Source organism: Pseudonaja textilis, chromosome Z, assembly GCF_049901715.1.
Source record: "Pseudonaja textilis isolate UNSWEBS1 chromosome Z, rPseTex1.2, whole genome shotgun sequence".
NCBI classification, from domain to species: domain Eukaryota; kingdom Metazoa; phylum Chordata; class Lepidosauria; order Squamata; family Elapidae; genus Pseudonaja; species Pseudonaja textilis.
The window spans coordinates 129,792,556-129,819,747 of NC_142008.1; the positions used below are offsets into that span (position 1 = coordinate 129,792,556).

At 40.8% G+C, this 27,192-nt stretch overlaps 2 protein-coding genes and 1 long non-coding RNA gene across 7 annotated transcripts; 2 read left to right on the forward strand and 1 right to left on the reverse strand.

The window, feature by feature from the left end:
• The first annotated feature begins 51 nt into the window (after nucleotides 1-51).
• LOC113443595 (uncharacterized) lies at nucleotides 52-4,718 on the forward strand. Of its 4 annotated transcripts, none has more exons than XM_026711936.2 (5): nucleotides 52-316; nucleotides 1,085-1,205; nucleotides 2,247-3,074; nucleotides 3,646-3,678; nucleotides 4,363-4,718. In XM_026711936.2, the coding sequence occupies exons 2-5, from the start codon at nucleotides 1,094-1,096 to the stop codon at nucleotides 4,410-4,412; spliced, it is 1,023 nt and encodes a 340-aa protein (XP_026567721.1). In that variant the 5' UTR covers nucleotides 52-316; nucleotides 1,085-1,093; the 3' UTR covers nucleotides 4,413-4,718. The 4 variants fall into 4 exon arrangements, with proteins under 4 accessions (XP_026567721.1, XP_087774435.1, XP_026567720.1 ...); XM_087918309.1 differs by having other exon boundaries at nucleotides 54-91; nucleotides 1,080-1,205; XM_026711935.2 differs by having other exon boundaries at nucleotides 58-316; nucleotides 1,080-1,205.
• On the reverse strand, nucleotides 3,696-27,175 carry LOC113443573 (uncharacterized). 2 transcript variants are annotated; one of them, XR_015740435.1, is made up of 3 exons: nucleotides 26,998-27,175; nucleotides 22,463-22,627; nucleotides 3,696-5,846 (listed from the first exon to the last, which is right to left on the reverse strand). It is a non-coding gene; the product is annotated as an uncharacterized LOC113443573 (long non-coding RNA). The 2 variants fall into 2 exon arrangements; XR_015740436.1 differs by lacking the exon at nucleotides 26,998-27,175 and adding an exon at nucleotides 26,677-26,779.
• TMEM219 (transmembrane protein 219) lies at nucleotides 22,464-24,407 on the forward strand. The gene is made up of 5 exons (XM_026711899.2): nucleotides 22,464-22,622; nucleotides 23,181-23,394; nucleotides 23,491-23,599; nucleotides 23,676-23,787; nucleotides 23,901-24,407. Exons 1-5 carry the CDS (start codon nucleotides 22,464-22,466, stop codon nucleotides 24,027-24,029), a joined length of 723 nt encoding a protein of 240 aa, XP_026567684.1. The 3' UTR covers nucleotides 24,030-24,407.
• Nucleotides 27,176-27,192: the final 17 nt, after the last annotated feature.

The window sequence follows — 27,192 nt, forward strand, 5'->3', positions numbered from 1 at the left end:
GGCCCACGTGCTTGGAGAGCCCACCCCGGAAGCCACCCTGCGCTGGAGGTCACATGATCCGAGGAGGCCAAAGGGGGAAGCCGGTCACGTGGTGAGGGCTGGTTGGCTATCTTTGCCGAGCGGGCTTGGGGGGGGAATTGCCTGGGCCTGAATAAAGCGGCAGGCGGGAGCAGGGAGCCTAGAGCGCGGCGGGGCCTGGTTCGGAAGGTCGGGGTGGGGCAGCAGGAGCCTTGGAGCAAAGCTAAGGTGCTGCTTCGCTTTGGGGCTCTCTTCGAGGGGAGCTTTTTCAGTCGAGGTTCCTGGCAGCCTTTTTCAGGTGAGCTGGAGGTCGGCCTTTTTTTGGAGGGGGAGTTTAGTTGGGCCTCCCGCGGACATATTGGGGCAAGAGACACCCGAAGGAGCGGGCGGACCTTAACGGAAATCCTCCGGCCCTCCAAAAAAGCAGAGAGGAAGCTTGGGTTGGGCTTTTGGGAGCCGCTCTAGAGGGCAGCAGAGCTCCGGGCAAAGGAAGGGTGGAAGTCGCATTGGGCGTGGGGCGCGAGGAAAATCCTCGGAGAGGGAAGAGGCGTTTTTTAGGCGGCCCCGCAGCTTTTGTTGCAGTTGCTGAGAGGTGGGGGGGGGTCGCGGGCTTGGTGCTGAGTAACGCAGGAAGGGAGAATTGAGTTTTTTGAGGCTGCTGAGGTTGAGACTAGGGAACCGCTCCGTATGTGTGTTTTGTAAGCATTGTACAAGAGTTTGTATAAGGTCATTTACTAGGGGGGAGAAAGTTTAGGGTATTGAAGCAAAAGGCACGGTGAAGAATAACGAGGGTGGGTACCGATACTAAATAACCCATTTAATGCTCTGCTCTCTGGAAGCATTGCAAATTTGGAACAGGGCAAGAAATTTGGGGGTTTCATTTGAGAAGCTTTTCATAGTTCCCAACAAGTGGCATAGTTTCCAATCTTGTTAGTTTGAGAACTGTGTAGAGTCATCATCAGGAAGGTTATATTTTCTTGAGAAAGGGGGCAGGGGTTGGAGCTGGACTTCAGTCAGGTCCCTGGTGTTCAATACCTTTCGCCTCCTTGACCTATTCCAAGCCCAGGTTGAGGCCATGCAGAAAGAAGAACTGGGCATGGATGAGAATCACAACCCAGAGGAAGAACTGTGCCTTCTGGGAGGAAAGAAGGAGAAAAGCCATAATCTCAACAACCGTATACGAACAGGTAAATTAGCCACTGGCCAATATTTTATGTTCTAAGTTGTTTGAATCTGTTATAAGGCTTGCAAAAATTCGGGTGCCTAGGCACTCAGGTCTTAACAATTTGATTTGAGCATTAAAACTGTTGAAAGGTGTGAAGACATTGTTGTCTCATGAAGGGGACTGAAAGGTTTGAGTTTATGTCATGAGCTTTGACATGAATGCCTTGTGCTTAGCAACTTGATCAGTTGCCATTACTGATTAGGAAAAGCATTAAGTGAATGAACTGATATTACGAATCATTCAGTTTCTGCCATTTTTTTTGTCTTGCTTCAGTGCTATGTGTGAAGGAAACAAACCAGTTCCTTCCCCACCAACCTGTTTGATAGTTTTATCAAATATCTTCCAGAATTGTATCCTGAGTCCTTGTTTGGGCTGAGAGTTAGCATGCTTTTCTGACCAGAATGTGAAGCTAGCTAATTGGTCTATTTGCATTCTATTTATCCAAAAAAGTTGTCTAGGTTAGAAACTTATCATGGAGAGCTAAATAGCAAGGAAAATAAAAAGGTGCTGAGTAAAACCCATTTTAGATTTAAACATTTGTTGAACCCCACATCATAGCACAGAAATTCTTCAACTTATTTTGCAATGGCAACACCATTATTTTTCTTGTAATATTACTTGGGAGATTTAGCAGCTTCAGGGGCGGCTTTTTAATGAATGAGAGCTCTAGCCATTGGGCATTCTCCCATTCCACCTTGAAAAGAAACTATAATGGCAATAAGAAGTTAAATTTCAGCATCCTGTTTCTTCATTAAACTGAAGAGGTGTTGCATAGTCTTAGAACAAAATGCCCTATACAAATATATGGATGCTAGCCTGAAATGACTTAGCACCTATTACTGAACTTTCTCATGCTAATGCAGCAGTCTGTAGGAAAGGTGGCTACAGAGGGAAAGTAGAAAGGGTTTTTTTCCCAAAAGACTTTCAGTGAAATATTTTAAAGGGGGAAAATGTGTATTTGTAGTTAGTGACAAGAGATCTCAAATTTGCTTTCCTTCTTCAGGATCATGGGAGTCAAATGGATATACTGCAAGTTCTGAGATAGTTGATGAACCCAGTGTTCCCCTGAGTCCTTCCAACAGCCTTAACATCCGCAATCTCCAGCTGTCTGAACGAGACCCTCCCCAGCATACCCGCCGTTATCCTAATTTCCATCATGGCCGGCCTTTCCGTCCTGCCTACCGCAAAACTTATCGAGGCAACCCCTCAGATCGCAAGGAATGGGGACCTAGCACTAATGGCCACCACTGTCCTCCAGAGGGTCTTTCCAATGGGCGATGGCAGCATCGACGCCGTGGCTATTATGACTCACCCTCCCCATTGTCTTCTCCCGAATTGGAACGAGTCAGCACTATCAAAGCCAGTGAGAAGCCCACTGTTACATCTAATGCCTCCAGTGTAACCACTGAGGAATCCGAGAAGGAAACATGGTCACTCTTTCGGCCCCTTCCTGCTTTCCCAGTTGATAGCAGCAGTGCCAGAATCATTCCCAAGATCTCTTATGCCAGCAAACTGAAAGAGAACTTGGATCAACCAGGCAAAGCCTGCCATGTTCCAGCCTCAGCTGTCCGCACCACTAATAGCCTCCCCAACTGTGTCTTGGCGCCACCCCCGAGCAGTCCCCCACCAACCAATAGCAGTCGGCGGCAGCACTTGGGAGCCATCTTCCAAAATGAGTGGGGCCTCTCCTTTATCAATGAGCCAGGAGCCGGGCATGGAGGGGGTGGTGGAACAGCACCAGTCAAGGAGACAGAAAATGCAGATGCTGAAGTGTGTTGGGAAAACATGGAAGCCAATGACTGGCAGGCTGCAAGAAATTATCACTTCAAAGGTAAGATAACCTTAAAAAGTCCAGACTGCACAGGGAACGGGATGTCTGAATGTTTTGAGACTGTTAATCTATTGGTAGCAGAATATATTGAGCAACTTTCAATTTTAAGTCATTTTTCAGGTGCATAGAACCCAGCTATTGCAATTAGCGAAAGGGGGCATGAATAAAATTGTTTGCCCATAAAAAAAACAGAAGGGTAATAAGAGTATTCCCCTAACTTCATCTTTCATATTTCTCTGGTAAGGGTACATTGACTCTTGGAATCAGTTTTGAATTAACAGTTTCAAAAGTGGTCTGTCATTCTCTGTAACTCTTTAAAAGGCTAAGGAAAAAGTGTCTTCATTAAATTTCAGTGAAGTCAACAAGAAGCTTTTGTGTTTCATTAAGGACTCTTCACATTTTACTTCCAATTATTTGAATATTACTATAAGTTTTACCATTTAATTTTAACAGTCTTCCTGAAACTTCCTATTGGACAGTAAAGACAATCAGAGAACTTATAGTAAGTATTCTTTAGAAATAAATACAGTAATGCTTGGCTTCTAATTTTTTTTCTTCTCTTCTGATACAGAATGGAGCCATATATGGGAGCTACATAGTCAAGGTAAGCAATGGAAGAACTTTCTTTTAGTTTATTGTCATTACATCTTGTACAATGAAATTAAATACCAAATTAAATCTAAAAACATTTTAGAATTCTTAGATGAATTTACACTATGAGATGGTGGTACAGCTAAGCTAGTAATGTGTACTCAAATTGCATAGGCAGCTATTTTTAGCTTGAATGTGGATTATATGGGACCTCTGCTGTGTTTTCATACTCTTAAAGTTGGTTGAAGTTAAGAATTGTATTTAGTGAAACAACTATTAGTCCCCTGGTGGCTTGAGATTGGCAGGAGGGCACAATTACATGAAGTAAAAGTTTGCAAGTGGAAAGTAAATTGGAGGAGGGTGGAGGAATCAGAGGAAAAAGATGTGCTGTGCCATGGTTTGTGGGAATATCGTTTTTATCAAAAACAGCCTTTCCTCATTGAATGCCCTTTCATATGCTTGAATGACTATGGCCATGCTGGCTGGGGATCCTGGGAGTCCAAAAAGTTTCTGCCCAATGGTAGATAAATTTATACAAGTAATTTTGCATCCAAGATTCTATTTTATGGGATAATTGTATAGATTGCAGCAGATATGTAGAGGGCATCCTTTAAACAGCCTTTGTAACAACATCCATGTAGCATTTCTCTTTAAAGGTACACTTCACCACACTTTCCATTTTTATTTTTTCTTCTAGCTCCTAGCAGAGTGATGGTCTATTCTGAAACCTTGGATGGAAAGGGTTAATTCCACGAATATCCAGGGGAATCACTGCTAGGATCCGTGGGGAGAGGCAAGGCAACCCTCCCAACCCTCTTGAAGATTGGAGAGTCCAGGCATCTTGAAAGGGGAAGCTATGCCACCTGCCTCTACCTCCCTTCCCTTGCTGTTTTAGCCTAAATTGTTCTGGGTGGGGCTCATATGCCTCACCCAGTCCCCACCATCTCTCTGATTCAGTGCTCTGGGTTCTAATTTCTTCACTTTTTTTTTCTGGATTCCCCTGAAAATAAAGGCAAAAAAAGAATTTATTTAAATTCATTTCTCTTTGCCATAGTGGTCGGTGTCTTACTTAACGCAGAACTTTTGTATCCTGCTACCAGGACAAGGAAATGGCAGTGAGGCTGGCTGTGCTAAAGGGGACAGAGGGGATATTTTGAAAGAGATGAAATTTACCATGAATTCTTGCAACTTCAGAGTATCTTGGGACTTTTCTGTAGACAAGCTAAGAAATAATGCGAGTGTAATTTCTTAATTTGTCTTTGCTGTCGTTCAAACTGGTACAGTATAAATACCATTTAACAGTCATGAAATTTAAGCAAGTTCCTTCTAGTCCTTTTCCCTTAGGATTCTACCATGTTTAGTAAGCTGTAGTGCTTACTGAGCCCAAAATGTCTAGTAGTACTAAGAGGGGAAGATATAAGACTGCATCTCACCGATGTATGAAAGCAATCCTTTGCTGCTGCTTTCCTTCATTTATTTGAATTATAAAGTAGCCTTCTAGTGCAGCAGAACAGGTTGATGCCTTTTTTAGACTTACCTGAAGGTCAACCATTTGACTCTATTGTATGAAGTACTGCTTATAAGAATTCTTGCTCTTGGCTTAAAAATGAGAATATGTTGACTCTCCCAAGTAACCAGGAGAAGTCATTGAATAAAAAGTAACTCATCGGTTTCCCAGTCTAAGGAAAAGGCTGCTTGTTCGAGAAAAATAACACAGAGGAGGATGGACGGGTAAAATGAACGACTTCTAGTGGTTACCTCAAACTATTTTTTTTTTAAACTGCCTCAAACGCGCGCGGTAACCCTTAGTCAAAATGGCTCTCGGAAGATACAGCGCTCCACTGAGGCGGGGGGGAGGGGGGTGAGGAGGGGAAGAGCTCCGCTTCTTGGAAGATACGAGCTCTCAACAACCTGTTCCAGAGTGGGGCGTGAGCATCCACGTATCTGGGAAAGGGGGCAGCGTTTCCAAGGAGAATCGTAAGCGCGGAACGCGCCTGCGGCTACGTCACTTCAAAGCGACCTCACGCGGGCGATGACGACTATGGTGGCGCGTGAGAAGGTGGTCATCTTCGTCCGTGCTCGAAAGTGTTGAATAGGGTCGACCCGCCAAAAGGAAGAGGAATCGGCGGGAGCAGCTTCCTCTTAAAGGGGCAGTAGCGTCCGCTGACGGCCTTCGTGAAGCTGCGTTGGAGAGAAAGAAAAGGGGACGGGAGGTAAGACGAGGCCCTTCCTGCTCTTTTCTCCCGCCAGCGGTTTTTTTTCTCCCGAAAGCAAGACTTTCGGTCAGAGCTGTCGGCTGCTAAGCACTGACAACTACAAGTTCTTTAGGATTTCAGTTTAGCTGCCCTAGACCGAAACAGTTCCATTGTTGGGTTGAGTGTCCGCTCAAGGGCTTGCGTGCTTTGACAGGCAGGGGCATAGGAGCGGGGCAGCATCGAGACAGGCTTTGAGACAGAACGGGCTCCAACGGCAGGACTTCCCCACTCATGCCTCAGTCTCGCCATACGGTTAGGGCAAGAGGGCTGGGAAGGCTGATTACCCATGGATTTACTGGAAAGCTTTAGATCGGGCATTTATTTCTCAGCAGGTCTTCCTCGGAGGATTAGACGGGGAAAATAACGAGAGTCACATGTCCTTCACTGGGCTCCAATAAGGAAAACTTACGCACAAAAAGAAAAAAAATATTTGACCACATGTGTAGCCAGTTTCGCATATAAGAACCAAATAACAATACATGCTTGAAACCCAAGCTTTTTCCGCATCCATATTATGGTTGGATGCCAAGCAGTTTCATGAGTCATGATAAAAAGACTTTCATTTCCCCCTAATTTTTAGACAAGCTCTTTTTTTAAGGGGTCCTTAGTCCTTCTCTAAGCTTGCTTGTTTCCTTACAGACATTTCATTACCCAAGCTGGGTAACATCATCAAATGTTAGGGCCCCTCGTTTCAATTCTCCTTTATTAATGCTCTTTTTTGTTTCTTCCATCACTAGACACCCACAATTAAGTAAAACGTTCTAATGGACAGAAGTCTGATACAAATAGGGTTTTGGAGTCAGGACAAAATAATGAATTTCCTCCCTTTTCTCTCAGATGCACCATTTATCTTGTTCAGCAGGAGAAACAGCAGGATGTCTGCATTTTTCACTGAATATAAGCCATATCTCACTGCCAATTCTAGCTTTCCATCTCAGAATCAATGTGCCTGATTATTATAAGGCAGTTTTCCTCATACCAGCTATTCATGACATTCCAGGCACAGAGAATGTAGATCTCAGTTGCACTGACACACACTCTCCTACACATGTATTAGTTTATTCAAGCTCACACCCTTTGTTGCAGAGGAAGACCTGACTTCAGTTTTAATAGCCTTTCTGAACTGGAGAAAGTTATGCAAGATTGGTAGATTCAAAAAATTACTTGGCCATTAATAATCCTTAAAAGACCAGTAACATTTTATTTGGACTAAAAAAAAATTGATGGAAAGGGGAACAATCTTCAAATTCTCAGGCTGAGATTGAGTGCAGAAGTGGAGGTGGGGGAAGTACACTTCATCAAGATACAGCTACGTGACCCAGACTGTTGCTCTATTAATATTGGGGAAAAATAAGTTAACTGTAGCTCAGGACTATAAGCAAATATATCTATGAACTATCTTCCTCTTAATGTTTCATTTGGCTTTTGTATTAAAACATTTATATATTGCCTCTAGAGATCATTTAAACAAAACGCAGATGACTTCATCTCTTTATTATCAAAATATTTTTTAACTTTCTTACATGCTTTATATAACAACTTTATATAAACATCTTGTTTTAATCAAACTAGTAAGAAAGGTGGGATAAAATAAATAATGTTCCCAATAGCTTATACAACTGTTGTGATCTGTGTCTTGGTTACAAAAAATATGGCTTGACGGTTTAAAATGTAGGAAAAATACTATTAAAAATGCTAAAAAATACTAGATAGTCCTTGACTTACGAAAGCTCCAAATTTCTGTTGCTAAGCAAGACTTAGGTGAGTCTTGCCTCACTTTACAACATTCTTAACACAGTTGTTAGGCAAATCATTGCTATAACACAGTTGTTAATGAATCTGACTTTGCTTGTCAGAAGGTCACATGACCCTGGGACAGTGCAACTATTATAATTATGAACTAGTTGCCAAGCACCCAAATTTTGATCATGCGTCCATGGGAATGCTGTGTGAAAAATGATTGTAAGTCACTTTTTTCAGTGCAACTGTAACTAAACAGGCACTAAATAAATGGTTATAAATTGATAACTATCTGTATAAACACAATCCCAATCCATGTAACAGGATTTCTGCAAACCCAATAAATTGTTTCTTTTTCTTTCTTTTCTAATTAGAAAGCAACAGAATAGGGGTCTCAAAGAAATGCAGCCATATTACATAAAATATCCTAAAGGATATAAAAATATAAAATATTCATACACATGCAAAAGTGCAACAAGTATTGAATGTTTAAAATTATTATTAATCCAGTTATAATGTAACAATAAAAATGGTTGGTAAAAACAAAGTACATTGCATCAAAAATATTTTATCGCCATGACTACAATCTCCAATCTGTTTACTCTTTTACATCTCAATGCAGTTGTTTCTGTGTACTTCCCTGGTGCTAACCAGCATAGACAAATTACAGCATCATTGCAATGTTCCCTCTGTAAGCCTGTATGGTCATCACATGTCAGCATAGTGAGCGCACACAAAACAGCAGCAGGACAATGACAGTGAAGAGCAACAGCCTGCTGTGATAGGATTTGGGCTCTGACAGCCCATTAAATTACTGAGCTATTATGGGTTGCACGTAACAAGAGAGCAAGGAGGGATAAGCTCTAATGTCTTTTATTTTTGAGTAATAATAGGCCGCAGGGAGGAAAAACTCAGCAGGTTTCAAGCCCCTGCACCAGTTATAAGGTAATGTTGGAAAAGCCCATTTAACCTGCAACGAAGTGTCATGGTTGATACTAACCAACAGTGGAGGAGTAATGTTGGGAACAATGATGGAACTTCTGAGATGGCTAAATTGATTCCTTTGATGAGAAAAAAGACAATATTTGTGTTTATTGCTGACTGAAAAATAGTTTTTTTGCATGAAATAGAAAAATGAACTTAAGATTTATGACTTTGATGATTATACAAAATAGATTACAAAAAGAGAGTCATGTTGCAACTCGAACAAGAGGTAAATTTCTGTTTATAATTGATGAAGGAGATCCGAAGCTACTTGTTTCTTTATCTTTTACTGTTTTCCCTTGCCCTTTTAACTTTCTCCTTTATTTCCTTTCTTTTTTTTACTTTATATTAGTTTGAAGAACGATAGCTTTTTATTTTTTAAAAAATATTGAATAAAAATACCCCTCAAATAAATGGTACATTTGATAAAACCTTCAAGCTACATGCTAATATTAATTTTCTCAACAAATAGCTAATAGCCTGATTTAATAGCTTTCCTGGTTATTTTTTTAAACAGTTATATAACAAGACAATTAATGCAGGGGACTTCTTAAGAGTTGAAACTATACAGCAGATTCTTGGTTTGATTTTGCCTGCAGGTTACAACCATAACCACAATTGTACCCCAAATTTCTGTTGCTAAGTGAAACATCAGTTAAGTGAGTTCTGCCCATGTTATGACCTTTCTCACCACTGTTATTATGTGAATCACTACAGTTAAGTTAGTAACATTATTGTGAATCTGGTTTTCCCATTGACTTACTTGTCAGGTCACAAAAGGTGATCACGTGACTCTGGGACACTCCAGTTGTCATAAATATGAACCAGTTGCCAAGCGTCTGGATTTTGATCACATGACCATGGGGATGCTACAATGGTCATAAGTGTGAAAAATGGTCATTTTCCACACTTATGACCATTTTTTGTGCCATTGTTACTTTGAACAGTCACTAAATGAGCTGTTGTAAGTCACAATCTGTATTATTGATTTACTAGATTTTTTTTGCAAGCCACCCACTTATTCTCAGCCTTAATACGTTTACAAATTAGATCACAAGCATAAAGATTCCTATAATAATAAAGCTGTTTGCATACCTGAAACGACTATACAAGAAGGTATGTGCTGTTCAGTTCATGCAACTTGGATGTTATAACATCCATGATGGGCATTTATACGAAGCAAAGGTAGGAATGTACTAACAAGTCACATAACTAAATTAGGCATTTGAAAAGCTAAAAAAGAGGGAGTCTATACTAATTGTACTGAGAGGGACTCAGATTGATTAGAAAATGAACTGTCCTAGAGAAATGCAATTAGAATAATAAGATATTGAACAATACCTATTATGCCCTTAGTGTTTAAATCAAGACTACCTTTTCTATTCAAAGCTGCATTTGTCCAATTTACTGCATTTCTATAAGGGCTGTCATTTCTACCCTGCCTGGTGGACTGGAAGTAATTGTTTAGGGACACGGATGTCAAACTTTACACATCACACTGTCACATGACGTATCATGGTGTTTTTTTCCTTCATGGGGCTGGGGTAGGTATGGTCTGCGCGTTACACATCTGGCCCACAGGCTGCCAGTTTGACACCCTGGTTTTAGATCTTTGAAGATTATATTTCATGTAGTCTTACAATGATAAATTACTTACAGGTGGTCCTCAACTTACAGCCATTTGTTAGTGACAATTCAAAAGTACTGAAAAAAGTGACTTACAACCATTTGCACTTGACCATTACAGCATCCCTACATTTCCATTATCAAAATACAGGTGGTTATAGTGTTCGGCATGTTTATAACAGTTGCAGAATCTGGGGGTCACGTGACCACCTTTTGCAACCTTCCCAGCCAGCTTCCAGCAAGCAAAGTCAATGGGGAAAGCTAGATTTGTTTACAACCACCTGATTCATCTAACATCAGTAATTTGCTTAACGTTGGCAAAAAAAGATCATAAAATCAGGCATGAGTCATTTAACAAGTGTTTTGCTTAACAGTGGAAATTCCAATCCTAATTGTAGTTGTAAGTCAAGGACTACCTGTACAGTATTCTTGATTTAAACTGCTTGATCTGTCCCCATGATTTCTATCCTTCCATTCTAGAATATAGTATTTATATTGCTCAGTTCAAATAGGATGCACTATTAAGTCATGTAGCGATAATATACATGAGTGTCTGCGCCTGTATAAAGTGTCTTCCCTTTATTATTGGGTTTGGCAGGCCTAGAACTGGTAGAGAGGATATATTATTCCAGTTGTTTGTTAGATGTCATGGATTCAGCCATGCTAGCTTAGTCATAGCTTAGCGTGGAGAATGTTTGACTGAGAGTTGGCCAGCTGAAATATTTGTAAAAAAAAAGAGAGAAATATTGATGGAAAAAATATGTGACTCCCTGAAAGTTTAAAATGTTTTTAAATGGAGAATGTGTAATGTTGAATTTTGTGAAACTGTTTTTTCTACTTTGTATTTTTTAAAGAGATCTTCACAATTGGATTATAAATAAGACTCATAGTGAGCTAGAGCCAATTACAATGTGTTACCCTTAAATTCAACAGTGCCTATCCAAATGAAGTGCATTGGACTGCTTATGAATGATCCCTGATTGGTGATGTCATCTCTGCCTTGACCAGGGGGGAAAGGTTTTCTGTCACAGCATCATCTCCTCCTGGACCTGCTGTTACTGTTAAAACTGGCTAGATAAATGGAGCAAGAGTGCTTGGCGCTTCTTGCTACTTGTGTTCAAACTTCTCAGTTGCTAGTGCAACATGGATGCTGAACAGGCGTACTGTGGTATTTGCCATAGCAAGGATTCTTCAGCGGAGGCACTTTCGCCAGTCAGCTACAGTGCTGAGGCGTATCCTCTCAGCTAGTGTCCGTCGTAAGAGAGCCTTGCTACGGCTTCATCGCAATGCTATAGTCTCTGTGGTTACTATGGTTTACTCATCTTCACCAGCACTGCATTATGAGCACGAGCTGATGGCCTTGTCTGAGCGATCACACTGGATGCTCCCCAGATGTAGTGAGTGGTGGGAGCGAATGATTTCTTCGGAACAGGATAACAAGTGTTGGATTTCTTTATTCAGAATGTCCCGCTCCACACTGATGTATATTGCTGAGGAGTTGCGTCCTGCCTTACAGCGTCGAGACACAGGCATGAGGTCACACATTCCTGTGGAGAAAAGGGTGGCTATGACCATTTGGAAACTTGCACATCATGACAGTTACAAGACTGTCTCGGAGCTCTTTGGAGTGGGAATTTCATCAGCCTGCTCAATCTTTGAAGAAGTCTGCGAGGAAATAAATAGTAGGCTCCTGGCCCAAACAATTTTGTTGGGCAATTCACAAGATATTATGGAAGGCTTCAAGGATATGGGTTTTCCCAACTGCCTTGGTGCAATTGATGCAATCCATATCTCCATCCTGTGCCCTCCCTTCTCTGCCGACTCCTACATTAATTGCAAAGGCTTCTATTCGATGGTGTTGCAGGCTCTAGTAGATAGTAAATCTCGTTTCACTGATATTTATGTTGGGTTTCCAGAGAGATCCCATGATTCCCGCATCTTGCATAACTCTCCTTTTTTCAACAGCATGGATGAAGGCACATTTGGCCCACAAACTCCAACAGCACTAGAAGGGGTTTCAATGACCCCTGTTGTCATTGGAGATCATGCCTATCCACTTCGCCCCTGGCTAATGAAACCATATCCAGCACCAAAAACTGAGGCCCAAGAAAAGTTCAACGATAGACTTGCCAAATGCCGAACGTGTGTGGAGAGAGCGTTTGGGGTCTTGAGAGCTCGCTGGCGATGTTTGCAAATGAGACTGGATGTAAGAGAGAAGCTCATTCCTGTGGTCATAGCTACATGCTGCATCTTACACAATATTTGTGAGATCAAAGGGGATGAGCTCCTAGAACCATTAGAGAGTCCTACAGCTGCTGATACCCAGAGTGCTTCAGCCAGGCCAAGGGTGCCACTGTCAGAAGCTGGACTTACTAAGAGAGCTTGCCAGATCAGGGCTGCGTATTGTTCCTATTTTGAAAAGAACCCTCTCTAGAACAGACCAAGTAATTTCAATGTGTGAGTGGCCTGATTATATGATACAATATCACTACACTGATGTAATTGAATTTTTACATAAAAATAAAAAAATGAGTATGAATAATCTATTGCGTTATTATATAAGATATCTGCTTCTCTGTCACTTCCCAGTTGAATACAACATGCTCTATAAGGAGCATCCCTTGAACAACACTGGGAAGCTTCAACTGTTATAGAATGTAGCATCAAAGTTCTGCACAGCATGAGGTCAGATTGTGGTAGAATGATTTTGTGCTTGGTAGAATTTGGTGTGATCCTGAGCACAAAGCAGGGTATGATCTTAGCATCATTATGTCATAATGAAATATACAAAGGTTTAAAATCAAAAAGACCTTTTGTTCATGACCCTTCTAGCCAAGCTAGTCCTATCAAATAGGCACAATATGTTAAGAAGGAATTTCTTAATGCAGAGGTCTGGGCCCAAAGCCATAGTCTGCAGAACCAAAAAGGTTGTCAACCACTGGCCTAGTGAGATTCAAAGTGATCAGGTGATACAGCTTGAAGATTCAGTGCCAAGTCACATGGACTGGGGTGAGATGAGCCTGTGACTTTGAGGAAGAAGCACACCTGAGAATGATCAGATAAAGATGTCCCTCATTTACCTAGAAGAAATCTATTACATTGCTAGAATTCTATCCAGGCACACCGAAAAGAAACCCAAAAGTTGCAGATCCTTTGATGCTGGTGCCACAATCTTTTTTTCTCATATTCAAAAGCACACCAAATCATATGATAAATATTTGGTCTCCAAAAGACCAAGGTTTTCGCTGCTAGGCACAGATATTCTCATTCAGTTTCCTAGTCCCAAAGTTGTAACTGAAGAGAATCGGAATAAAAAAATTATTGTTCAAGTAGTTCTTGTAATCTTATCTGACTCCAGTGAAGAACTGGACTTTAAGAAATTATGTTGACTATTTCAGTACATACTACAGGGGATCTTCACCAGGTTTATCAGGCAAAGAGCAATAGGGTTCTAAAGGCAGAATGAATTATTAAAATCATCCACAGCTTGAATATCTTTGTTACTGTCTGGATAGCAGTGGCATCAAAGGAAATATATAGAGCCAGCTATGGTCCCACCAGGGTATCATTTGACTTTGTTCTGTGGTCTTGAAAAGAATCACCTGGGTTGGCGGTTACCTGCTCTTACAGATAGGTTGATCAAAGGGAAATTCCCACCCTTTTTCAGTCTTCTGAAGTCTATAACTGGACACTTTTGTCCTGAAACATTTTGCTATTTATTGTGGTATTCAGTGAGCCCTATATGTACCCTGCTGATATGAATAAACATACGTTCAATTGTCATCAATTCTTTGGCTTAGTGTAAAGATCCCTTGATCTGGTTCCACCAGATAGTTTAAACAAACACTGTTAATTATATTATCTATTTGCACCAATATTTGCCCCAACCTAACCAGATATAAAGGGGTTTTCACAGCCAGTAATATTATCCTCAACTTTAGCTGTTCATAAACAGTGACAGTTGATGGGATTATAATTCCTGCATCATGTTTGACTGGCCAGATTGGCTGGGATTAGCCATTAATGCAACAATTGACCTTCTTTGCCTGACATCTTGTGAGGTAGGCTGTTCTGTGGAATGACCTGAGATCGAACCAAGCTGTTATTTTGCCAGTGACATTGGGATTGGCCTCCTGGATATTAAGCCGTTCATCAGCAGATGTACATGAGAGAGGAATAGTTTCTTTCATGTTGATGGTAGTTCCCTATAGCAGAACATATTTCAAGGGTACAAGTGTGCTCCTGGTGAAATTAATTATAAAACTCAATTCCTATAAGCATCGAAGTGACAGTATTCACTGTTCTTTCCATATAAGGAAATCTAATGAGATCACCCAAATGAATACATGTAAACAATATGAATTCTGAGTGTTGCACAAAGAGTTTTCATAAATATAGTACTGTACTCTGGGACTGAAAGGTCCAAAGGGAACATTTTAAACCAGAACTGGTTCTTCACTCAAAAATATAAAGAACCTCCAATAGGAAGAACTATATTAAGATGTTTAACCATTTAAAACTGACAGATCCATTGAGGCTAAAAAAAATCATCTCATTGATTTCAATCAATGTCTCGATTCTAAAAGATTGAGGCATGTTCAGTTCCCAAGATTCTAGATGGCTTTCTCGGTTTTTGTCACTGTAAACGAGAGACATGCTGGAAAAACTCTCATGTGCAGGGACATGCTTTGTGGAACAAATGTCCAGTAAGAGGGTTATTTTCTTCATTCTGAGCTGCTGTTCTCTTTTTTTTGGAGATGAAGGATGATAGGATATTTTCTTTTTCTAGCACATAACCCAACTGAATACAGTAGGTTGTAAAAACCCATCTGTTCATGCATGTGGTTTCCAAGTTTGCAATGGTTTTTCTGTTACACTCTCCCCCCACTCCCCCCAATAAGACAGTGTTATTAATTTGAGGGGCATTTTCTTAGGTTCTTACCTCTGCTTTGCTTGCTAATTGTCTCTATTGACAGGCCTGAGAACTCTTAATATTTATTTTCCAATCTGCTTCCTGCCTCACAAAATTATACAGGTACTCCTTGACTTATTACAGTTCATTTAGTGACAATTCAAAGTTACAGTGGCACTAAAAATATGACTTATAATTTTTCAATTATGACCATCATACTCGTGAGATCAAAATTCAGATGCTGTACAGTGGGTTCATATTTATGATCATTGCTGTGTCCCAAAGTCGTGTGATTCCCTTTTGTGATCTTCTGACAAGCAAAGTCAATGGGAAACCAGATTCACTTAACCAGGTTACTAACTTATCAACTCCAGTAATTCACTTAACAACTGCGGCAAGAAAGGTCATAAAATGGGGCAAAACTCACTTAATTATATCCACATATGTGTTTCTGGTGATACGAACATTTTCTCTGCCCCAAGTGGTACAACTTATTCCTAATCCTAATAGCATTTGAACTCTCTCCTCTCCAAGGTTAACTTTGATATAAGTATTGCTCTATATCTCCCAGAGTCATATTCATATAAGTGGGTGCTTTCTAACATCTATCACTAAAGCAAGAATTAAGAAAAGGGAGCAGAGTTGCATATGGCCTGAGAATGCAGTCTTTTTTCTACAGAATGTCCTAACAATTAGAAGTGGAATAAGTAATCACCAAGCCCTTGATTGTGCACACAAATTGAGCACCTTTGAGATATTTCAGAAACTTGAGTATAATATATGTAACTGGAGAAGCCCTCCTTGATTTGAAAATGCAGGGCATTATTGAATGTATTCTATCTGGTCAATTTACAGGTAATTCTCAACTTATGATCACAACTGAGTCCAAAATCCATGTTGTTAAGTGAGAAATTTGTTAAGTGATTTTTGCCCCATTTTACGACTTTTCCCGCCATATTTGTTAAGTAAATCATTACAATTGTTAAGCTTCCATACAGTTATGATGACCCGGAGGGTGACAGAAAAATAACCAAGTCACAAAAATAGAAGAAAATCCCTTTAATGCCTCCAATTTGGCCCTAATGTCCAATTATCCTGGCTGGATATCAAGCTCTTAAAGAAAACACTTTATAGAGGGAGTAAACACAGTCCACACCCAAAGTAAAGTTAATTCGAAATAAAAAACACACCACACCAATTGACGTGTCACTTTTTTCTGTGCCATTGTAATGGTCATTAAATGAACTGTTGTAAGTCGAGGACCACATGTATTCCTGTTGGCAAGACCATAGCCAGAACTATAACTGGATTCCCAAGACATGTCTCAGTGTGTTTATAGCAAGCAATATAAAAAATGGATTGATGATTCCTCAGAAGTATCTGGAAACTGCCCAAGAAGCTGCTGATCCACTTCTACAGGAATCACTGAGTCTATCATCTGCACTTCTATAACCCTCTGGTTTGGTTCTGCAGCCCAACAGGACAGACACAGACTTCAGAGAAAAATTAGGATTGCAGAAAAAACAATTACTACCAACCTGCCTTCAATCAAGGACCTGTATACTGCACAAGTCAAAAAGAGGACTGTGAAAATATTTACAGATCCCTCACATCCCAAACATAAACTTTCAACTCCTTCCCTCAAAACGCAATAGAGCATTGCACACCAGAACTAGAACATTTTTTTCCCCGAAAGCCATTCACTCTGCTAAACAAATAATTCCCTCAACCCTGTTCAACTATTACAAAGTCTGCACTACTATAACTGTTAAATCTTGTCATCACTCCTTATCACCCATCCCCTCCCACTTGTGACTGTATGACTGTAACTTTGTCGCTTGTATTCTTACGGTTTATATTGACTGTTTCCTAGTATGATTTGATTGCTTATTGTACCTTATGACTATTATTAAGTGTTGAATCTTATGATTCTTGACTCTTGATGAAGGTATCTTTTCTTTTATGTATACTGAGAGCATTTGCACAAAGACAAATTCCTTGTGTGTCTAATCACACTTGGCCAATAAAGTATTCTATTCTATTCTATTCTATTCTATTCTATTCTATTCTATTCTATTCTATTCTATTCTATTCTATTCTATTAACATCAGAAATTTTGGGCTCAATTATAGTCATAAGTCGAGAATTACCTGTAGTGGTCTATAGGCCAAATGGATATTATTTCCTTCTGTACCTTCTTACCCACTTCTCTGGAAGTAACACAGGAGTTTCATTTTATCCTTGTTTTCTACAAAGGTTGAGTCAGCATGCTTCCCCAAAATCTCTTAACTGCAAGTTAGGCTTTTAATGGATAGTCCATTTCTCAGTTTTTGAACAAGTACTTCTGTGCCAGCATTCCATAAATCATGGATCAGGCTGCAAACTCCTCTTATAAGTTTTGCTGTCTTGGGTAATTTGTTCATGCCTTATCCTAGAGATTATGACTCCTCTTAGCACTCATTGGGAGGAAGTCAATGTGCCCATATCATCAAAATCAGGTGATGATGGAACAGACAGCCTCAATTTCCAGTATAGCTATTTTCTATACTCATTGCAATATTGTCTGTTTTACAATCTGTTGGATCAGCACTACTGGCTCATTAATACAAAATGTAATTATCTACTCCAAAATATACCAGGGAGGGAGATACAACCTCCCTGCAGTGTGGAAGGTGGAACAGGCTTGGCTGTTCATGAGAAATGGCATTCTAAAATCTGAGTGGGGACCACACTGTAACCTTATCAGGATCTTGTGATCCCTTAGAGTAAGTGTGTCAAATTCAAGGCCCATGGGCCAGATTCGGCCCTTTGGGCCAGCCTAGAAATAGGAAAGGACCTGCCTGCGGTGCCTCTGGCAGCCAAAATGGAGCATGAGTTGCCCTGTTTTGGCTGGCAAGGTGCTGCAGGAGGCATCTGGCCCATCTCTCTCTCCCCCACGCCCCACGTGGACTCACGGAGAACCTCAATGCTGATCCGGCCCTCAAAGAAATCCAGTTTGACACCCTTGCCTTAGAGCCACTGATAGTAGGGCTGCTGAGTCTACCTCCAGACTGAACATCTTAGCTGACCTGTTTAAGTTTCCTTGAAAATAAGTTAGTATTACTCAACCTCTAATCTGAAAATGGATTACATCAAATCATCATCTGTTCACCTGACTCAATGAAGTGAATGAAGAACAAACCCCAGAGATCTCACATACTTCTTTGCAGGAAATAATGATTGCTAATACTATTTATTTTATGTGCAATAAACATAGTAAAAAAGAAAGTAATATTGCTGAACACTGAAAAGCCCAAAGGTAAAGTGCTCTCACATTTCAGTTTGTCTGTCTCTGACATATAACCTGTGTTCGTTTTCCTTCTGAATCTCTTTTGTCCATGACTGTTATTTGTTTCTTCATTTTTTACACAGACACAAAAACAATTTTGAGTAAGCAAAAGTCAGAGAGTAGGATTTCCTAGATGAGTTTCTTCCTCTTTTCCCCTGAGCTGATCCTGTATTTCCTATATTTTAGCTCTGGGGACTTCCAATTAAGGTTCAGAAGGGCTTGAGCTTCCATGTTCTATATGGGTGGATGAGAGCCAGCAAGAGCTTATTTTTTTCAGGATTCCAAGCTTGCCTAGGCTAGCTCATAGCTCCATCCCTCAATATATACAGCTTAAGCCCCTTACAGCAGTACATAAGCAACAACAAAATGAGATTCTCACAAAATTAAAGTATACAGCTTTATTATAAAGAAAAGGAAATTAAATTACAGCATCTAAGAAAGTAGATGTATATTACTTGATTCTTATTTGAGTATTTTGTAGTGGAGCCTTCCTATTGCCATCATTTTTTTTCTGAGACTTGGTTTAATGAAGAGGATACAAATTGCATATTTTATACTATACAATGTTCCTTTGTGTTTGTTCTACTATAGTTTGAAAGTATCCATTTTTATTTCCATGCTCAAAGAATTTCACCAGTCTAAAGTAGTGCTCCCAGTTTTAACATTTTAATAGAGAGAAGAGGAATCTCCAGGACTTTTTTAGCTTCTGTAACAGTACTGGTCTTTGGAAAATTGCCGTTGTTAGTATTGTCTAGTCCTGGTCTGGCTTCTGGAGAGGCACTGTTATTGGTGTCACCTGGTGTTTGTTCAGGCCACTGGAAGGCAATTGCAGCTGACATCACTTGGAGCCAAGTCCATCAGGACAGAGAGGCTGCCAGAGGGGCACCAAGAAAAGCTCTGGCTGCATTATAAAAGGCTCAGTGCAAGCCCTGCCACTTGCCTCCTTTTCTCTGATCCAATCTTCTGGAAGCTATTATTGCCATTTCTATTTGAGGAGGCTGATGATCTCCAATTCTGGGCTATCAAGGAGTCTCTCCATTATAGCCTGTTTTCTATGCACTGATCATTTTACTTGCTTGTTGGCAGCCCATAAGATGGAACCAAGAGAGAGAACACTGCTGCTTCTACCAGTAATAAGCAGAGCTAAAGACTGAAAGGAGTTTTCTCCTTGGGACAAAAAGTCTCTCATATGTACACTGCTCAAAAAAATAAAGGGAACACAAAAATAAGACATCCTACATCTGAATGAATGAAATATTATGAAATACTTTGTTCATTACATAGTTGAATGTGCTGACAACAAAATCACACAAAAATTATAAGTGGAAATCAAATTTAGCTACCCATGGAGGTCTGGATTTGGAGTTACATTCAAAATTAAAGTGGAAAAAACACTACAGGCTGATCCAACTTTGATGTAATGTCCTTAAAACAAGTCAAAATGAGGCTCAGTAGTGTGGGTGGCCTCCACGTGCCTGTATGACCTCTCTACAACGCCTGGGCATGCTCCTGATGAAGTGGCGGATGGTCTCCTGAGGGATCTCCTCCCACACCTGGACTAAAGCATCCCCCAACTCCTGGACAGTCTGGTGCAATGTGGCATTGGTGGATGGAGCAAGACATGATGTCCCAGATGTGCTAAATTGGATTCAGATCTGGGGAACGGGCGGGCCAGTCCATAGCATCAATGCCTTCGTCTTGCAGGAACTGCTGACACACTCCAGCCACATGAGGTCTAGCATTGTCTTGCATTAGGAGGAACCCAGGGCCAACCGCACCAGCATATGGTCTCACAAGGGGTCTGAGGATCTCATCTCGGTACCTAACGGCAGTCACGCTACCTCTGGTGAGCACATGGAAGGCTGTGCGGCCCCCTAAAGAAATGCCACCCCACACCATTACTGACCCACTGCCAAACCGTCATGCTGGAGGATGTTGCAGGCAAGAAAACGTTCTCCACAGCGTTCTCCAGACCATGCCACATCTGTCACATGTGCTCAGTGTGAACCTGCTTTCATCTGTGAAGAGCACAGGGCACCAATGGCAAATTTGCCAATCTTGGTGTTCTCTGGAAAATGCCAAAAGTCCTGCACGGTGTTGGGCTGTAAGCACAACCCCCCCATACCTGTGGACATCGGGCCCTTATACCACCCTCATGGAGTCTGTTTCTGACGTTTGAGCAGCCACATGCACATTTGTGGCCCGCTGGAGGTCATTATGTAGGGTTCCTCCTGTCCCTCCTTGCACAAAGGCGGAGGTAGCGGTCCTGATCCTGGGTTGTTGCCCTCCTATGGCCTCCTCCACGTCTCCTGATGTACTGGCCTGTCTCCTGGTAGCGCCTCCATGCTCTGGACACTACGCTGACAGACACAGCAAACCTTCTTGCCACACCTCACACTGATGTGCCATCCTGGATGAGCTGCACTACCTGAGTCACTTGTGTGGGTTGTAGACTCCATCTCATGCTACCACTAGAGTGAAAGCACTGCCAGCATTCAAAAGTGACCAAACACCAGCCAGAAAGCATAGGAACTGAGAAGTGGTCTGTGGTCACCACCTGCAGAACCATTCCTTATTTTGGGATGTCTTGCTAACTGCCTCTGCTTTCTACCTGTTGTCTATTCCATTTGCACAACAGCATATGAAATTGAGTGTCAATCAGTGTTGCTACCTAAGTGGACAGTTTGATTTCACAGAAGTGTGAAACTTGGAGCTACATTGTGTTGTTTAAGTGTTCCCTTTAATTTTTTTGAGCAGTGTATATTAAAATAATTTTAATAAAAACATTAAAAGAAAAAAAAAGAAAAAATAAAGAAGTAGCTTTTAATATTCTTCCCCTTGTTCTAAAATTATGTATTACTCTTTCTTCTATAATCTATCCTGTCTAATCATCAAAAATATGTTACAAGTTCATTTTGTGCAAAAGGTCCATAAGAGCTTCTAGTCAGCAATCAATGTAATGTCTTTTCTCTAATCGTTAATTTATCCATTTCAGCAAAATCTGTCAACCGTTTCTCCAAATTGGGACAACAAAATCTTAAGTATTTTGCTTTCTAGGGTAGAAAAAAATCTTAAGTATTCTATTTTCCTGTCTGTTTGTTAATCATATGATAGATGGCTGAGAAGATTGTTTAATTTTCTATACTTGTGCTACTACCAGTTTGATAGAATATCTTTTTGTAGTGAATTTTCAGGTATGAAGTTTTGAATCTTCATGTTCTCAGACAGGATGTGATTTTGATGAAATTATAATATCAGCTAGAATATCCAGTTCTTTACCTCCATAATTCCAGCTGTTGTTTTTTTTGAATTTCATATTATAGTTTGCTAACTTCAAATACAATATAAGATAATCAGATGCTGACTTGAATATGAAAGTATCACAAAGTTATGTTAAGTTAAATTACAAATTCTCTTACAAGCAGATTCATCCAGTTGGCATGGTGAAGAAACTAGCTATTTTTAACTTCAGTAGACATATCTTCAAATAAAGAGAATAGACATTTTGAAACTCAGTGGGCAGAAATATACAACCTTTTTCTTTGATGATGTAACTGCAGAATGCAGATTAAGAATCTTTCTTTAAATATTCCCATATCTGAATGCACAGATTAAAAAATCAGCTTCCCATTTCATGACTATCACAATTGAAGTATAATCTTAAACAAGCAGCCTTCCTTTATACTTTTTGAGTGTATAGTCCCATGAAAGATTTTAATCAGTTCAAATTATTAAGCGATAATGAAATTAAAGTAATATTTATTTACATTCACATTTTGACTGTTGAAATTAGAAAATCTGAAATACAGTACCATACAAAAACAAAAGATACATGTTATCAATCTCTTTTCCATTTTTTCTGGCTGTTCTAGTAGATTCTCCTGGAAATGTTTTAGATTTTCTAGAGCTAGGATGATACTACATCCTTCTTACCCTCACCTCTAGGGCTTACCATGGTCATCTGCTCCCTACTGGCCTCCCTGCGTATTTGCCTGGAACGACATCCACCTCTGGTCTCCTTCTTCTTCTGCCTCCTTTCACTGGCTCTTGCCTTTGTTGGTTTTGCTGTCTACATCCAGTCACACGATATTCATAATCCTGATGTCAAAGAGGTGAGCTAGAGATTAGAAATTTAAGTAAAAACTTAGGCCAGAACATGGGATAAAATTAGATTTCAATTGTTAAGAGAAGACAGAAGAAAAAAACTTAGGAAGAATAAAGGAAAAACAGTAATGGAAACACTATTTTCCTTTGCTTTTTTCTAAGTACAAGTTGATTCTCTCTAGTGAAGGGATAGTTGAAAGGTACTTTCAGACTGATTGGCTACAGTTCTATTTCTCTATCATTGTCTTCCAGTTTATAGATAAATTACAATTTAAAAAATTAAAATATATTTTTTTTCTCCAAAAGGGAGCTTTAAAATTCAAATATTTTGTTCTACCATTTGCAGTAAAAAAATTCAAAAATGCAAAATTTTAAATTCAAGTTTAGCTATTGCTATCTACAATTCATAAATCCAGACATCCCTCATTGTATTGTGACCTCTATTCTGAATAATTAACAAAGGATTTTAAAAGTGAGGTCATATGGAGTTGGATAGATATTTTAAGCAAAAAAGCAAAAAAATGAGAATAGAAGCAATGCTCCTTCCTTTTTCCCTTATTTCTAAGGATTGGGACTCTCTGCTGAAATCTCTTGCACATTTAATGTTCTGTATCACAAATAAAACTCAGGAAAATGTCATATCACTTCCTTCAACTGCTGAACCTCCTACAACTGTATCTATCATGGTTGGCTTGACCTTTGATCTTCCCAATGGCACAGATCTTCCCAATGATACACATTTAGGTCTGACCATCAGTGGGACAAAATTGGGTTTCAGAGGTGAGTGACCGCCAAATCTATTTCGGTATTTTCTCAAGCATTCCGATTCATCGCTCACCTTCTCTTGACATTTCCTTCCATTAACTCCATCCACAGGTCCAGATGCCCAGAAATCAATTCACATCTTAGCTGTTATTACAAATTCATTATCCCGCGAGAATTGCCTTAGGATCATTGCACCTTCATCCCTTCTCCCTAAGACCAGGTGAGCTAACAGGGAGTGGCATTGTTACAAACAATGTTTCTTTATTCATTAATGTAATATTCCATTTTGTTCCCAGAAAGCCACCAAAATGTGTAATAAGGAAACAAAGCATGACTTTGGAAATGCCAGGGATCTGCTATCAATCACGTTATCAAGCTAACCCTGCTCTATCCAGCATGCTAGATCAGGTAGGTAGGTAGATATGGGCAGTGGTGTTATGGGCAATATCTGAATGCTAAAACTGGTTTGTTCCACAATATATCGAGGGAAGATGATTCACTATCATTTCTTCTACTCTCAGGCGGATCGTACCCTTTGCAGCCAGCGCCTCCTCATGACCAGTGCTTTTCTTCTCTGCCTCTGTGCCATGCTATGTTGTGCAGCTGGCCTATATTATCGCCTCCCCAAAGACAAATGGGGCCAAATCTAAATGGATCAAGCTAGTGCTATTCATGCTACACTGCAGAATACTCAGGTGTCCTTCTTTCTGTAAACAGCTATACTATGTAAAATTCATTATTTTGGTTGGTGTGCTGCTATTTTGGTTCACAAAAGATATGATAAACAACTTATTAAATACAAAAATTGTAATTTCTTTGTTATTTTAAGTGGCTATTCCACCAATGCAAATTGCTAATATAATTATATATTACAGGACTTGAACTATATACACTATATACACTCAATAGTGTAGTTAGCCTAAATTAATGATCGTCACTAACACTTCTACTATTAGGAATAATTATCTATATAATATTGGATTTCATGATTAAATATAAATAGCATCAAGCAATGTGCAAACAAGAAATCCTCGTAATTCCTTTGCTTGTTTTCAGTAACTATATGGTAGTTTAACTCTGGCAGTGCTCCTCCTGTCCCTCCTTGCACAAAGGCGGAGGGAGCAGTCCTGATCCTGGGTTGCTACCCTCCTACGGCCTCCTCCACATCTCCTGATGTACTGGCCTGTCTCCTGGTAGCGCCTCCATGCTCTGGACACTACGCTGACAGACACAGCAAACCTTCTTGCCACACCTCGCACTGATGTGCCATCCTGGATGAGCTGCACTACCTGAGCCACTTGTGTGGGTTGTAGGCTCCGTCTCATGGTACCACTAGGGTGAAAGCACTGCCAGCATTCAAAAGTGACCAAACCATCAGCCAGAAAGCATAGAACTGAAAAGTGGTCTGTAGTCACTACCTGCAGAACCACTCCTTTATTGTTGATGTCTTCCTAACTATGCTTTCCACCTGTTGTCTATTCCACTTGCACAACAGCATGTGAAATTGATTGTCAATCAGTGTTGCTACCTAAGTGGACAGTTTGATTTCACAGAAGTGTGATTTACTTGGAGTTACATTGTGTTAAGTGTTCCCTTTAATTTTTTTGAGCAGTGTATAATCCAGTGATGTGTTTGGCAGAATTAAGAACTTGCAGCAAAAAAACTAAAACCCTGACTACAGGTAGTCCTTTACAACAGTTCATTTAGTGACCATTTGAAGTTACAACTGCATCATTGCAGGATCTCCAAGGTCATGTTATTTACATTCAGATAACTGGTTCATATTTATAATAATTGCAATGTCTATGATCACCTTTTACAGCCTTCCCACAAAGTCAGTAGGAAAGCCAGATTCACTTAACAACCATGTTATTAACAACTACAGTGATTCATTTAAGAAATGTGGCAAGAAAAATTATAAAATGGGGCAAAATCTCATTTAACAAATTTCAATTGTGGTTGTAAGTTGAGGACTACCTGTACTCAAATTAATATGCCAAATCTGGCTACAACTGTATATGCTTACTGATGCCCTGTGGAGTAACAGCAAAAATTGCAAAAGGTAAAAATACACCTATCTAACCTATAGTATTAACATTGTACCTTAATTTTTCATTCTGCTGCAGTGTTTCCATTTTATGATACCCAGCCATACTTTCCACAACAGTGTTTCCCAGGCTCGTTTTAACCAAACAAGTGTTGGAAGGAATTTTGTAGGTCATCAGTCCAACTCCTCACACAAGCAGGAGCCCCTACACCATGTTTCATAGACGGCAATCCAGTCTCTTGAAAGCTCATTTGTCCCTTGCTGACTTTCTCACTTACTCTATCTAGTACTTGAAACTGTAGCAAGCGTATTTTTCTAATCATTTTAGGCAATTTGTTGTAATTGTTTTAACTAAAGCTCTATAATTTGCTCTCCCCACTGTTTTTTTTTTCCATTTCATGTTAGAACTTGCAGCCATTTTTGACCGACATTGCGGACTCCCTTGTTCCTTCGCCTCTTTCCCTCCAAAGGCCACGTGTAAAATCTCGGGCATTCCATCGACATCCCCAAGTTCAACCTAACCAAAGAACTCCCTTTTCCACACGGAAGGCGGGCTGGACGCGAAATCCTCGCAGTAGCCCAGCCAATCCGGGTCAAATACGTCATCAGGATAAACAATCCCAGGTTGGTCGCTGCAGTCTGGTCTCAGCGGACCCAGCTAGGCCAATTCATGTGATGGGGGGCAGGAGGGGGGGAGGGCGGGTGACGCGCTTCTTTCAAAACTGGTGACTTCCGTCATCTAACCCAATGTACGATTGTTAAGCGTTTTCTACCGCCTTTTTACCAGCTGCTTTGATAGTTACGCTTCAAGAAGAGCGAGTGGCCTAACTTCACATCCCTCGTGTTGACAAGAAAGGAAGAGGCCCGACCGGCACGGGCCTGAATCACGCCGGTGTGAAAGGCATTAAAACTGCACATGAGGTGAGGGGAATAAGCACGCTGAGACTAGAAGAAATTGCGACTCCCGAACCGGCGAGGCTCGAGTTCCAGGGCGCGTATGCACCCAAGCCCTCTTGCAGTGACGGTTTAACTGTCGCCCAGCGCACCCTTTATTTCCCCTCTTTGAACAGCTGTCATTGAGCCCCTCCCCCCGCCGTCCCAGGCACTTCTCTAAGCGCGCGCGCGCGCACCAACATCTTTCAAAATCTTGCCCCAGTAACAAGCCGAGCGAAGGAAGCTCCGCCCTTAAACTACCTCGGTCTACCAATCAAATCCTACGCCCTTCCATTTTTGTCCCAATCAAAGCACACCTGAGGGTACACGGGCGTCCCAAATCTGACTTCTTTCACTGAAGGGCCGTTATTTCCTCCCCCACCACCAAGATGTCGATCTTGCTTGCACTTGCCCTTCCTGATGTTCCTCGTCCAATCCTAAAAGGGCAAATTTCAAAATCCCTCCCCTCGCTTTACATATTGTCACTGTAAACGTGTCCCCGCCCATTAACGCTAAGACAATCCAATGAAGCCGGGATTTGTTTCTTCCCTCTTTTACTGCGCGTGCGTTGCGTTCCATTCAGTAATGGCGTCCTTCAATTGCTCACAGCACGCTCCTCGCCCCTCTGTGTTACTCACCTTTTTCTCAAGAATGACCCGAGCGGGACGCATGCGCACAGTGCCCCACCAAAACGTTTTACGCACCAGGCTGGTTCAGGTTCGGTACGAAGTTCGCTGCTTATTTCCGACTGTGGCGCATGCGAGTTTTCACGGGTTCCCGCCCCTGATGCATCGCGCCTGTGCGCTCTTCTTCGGCGCCCCCCCCTTCATTCT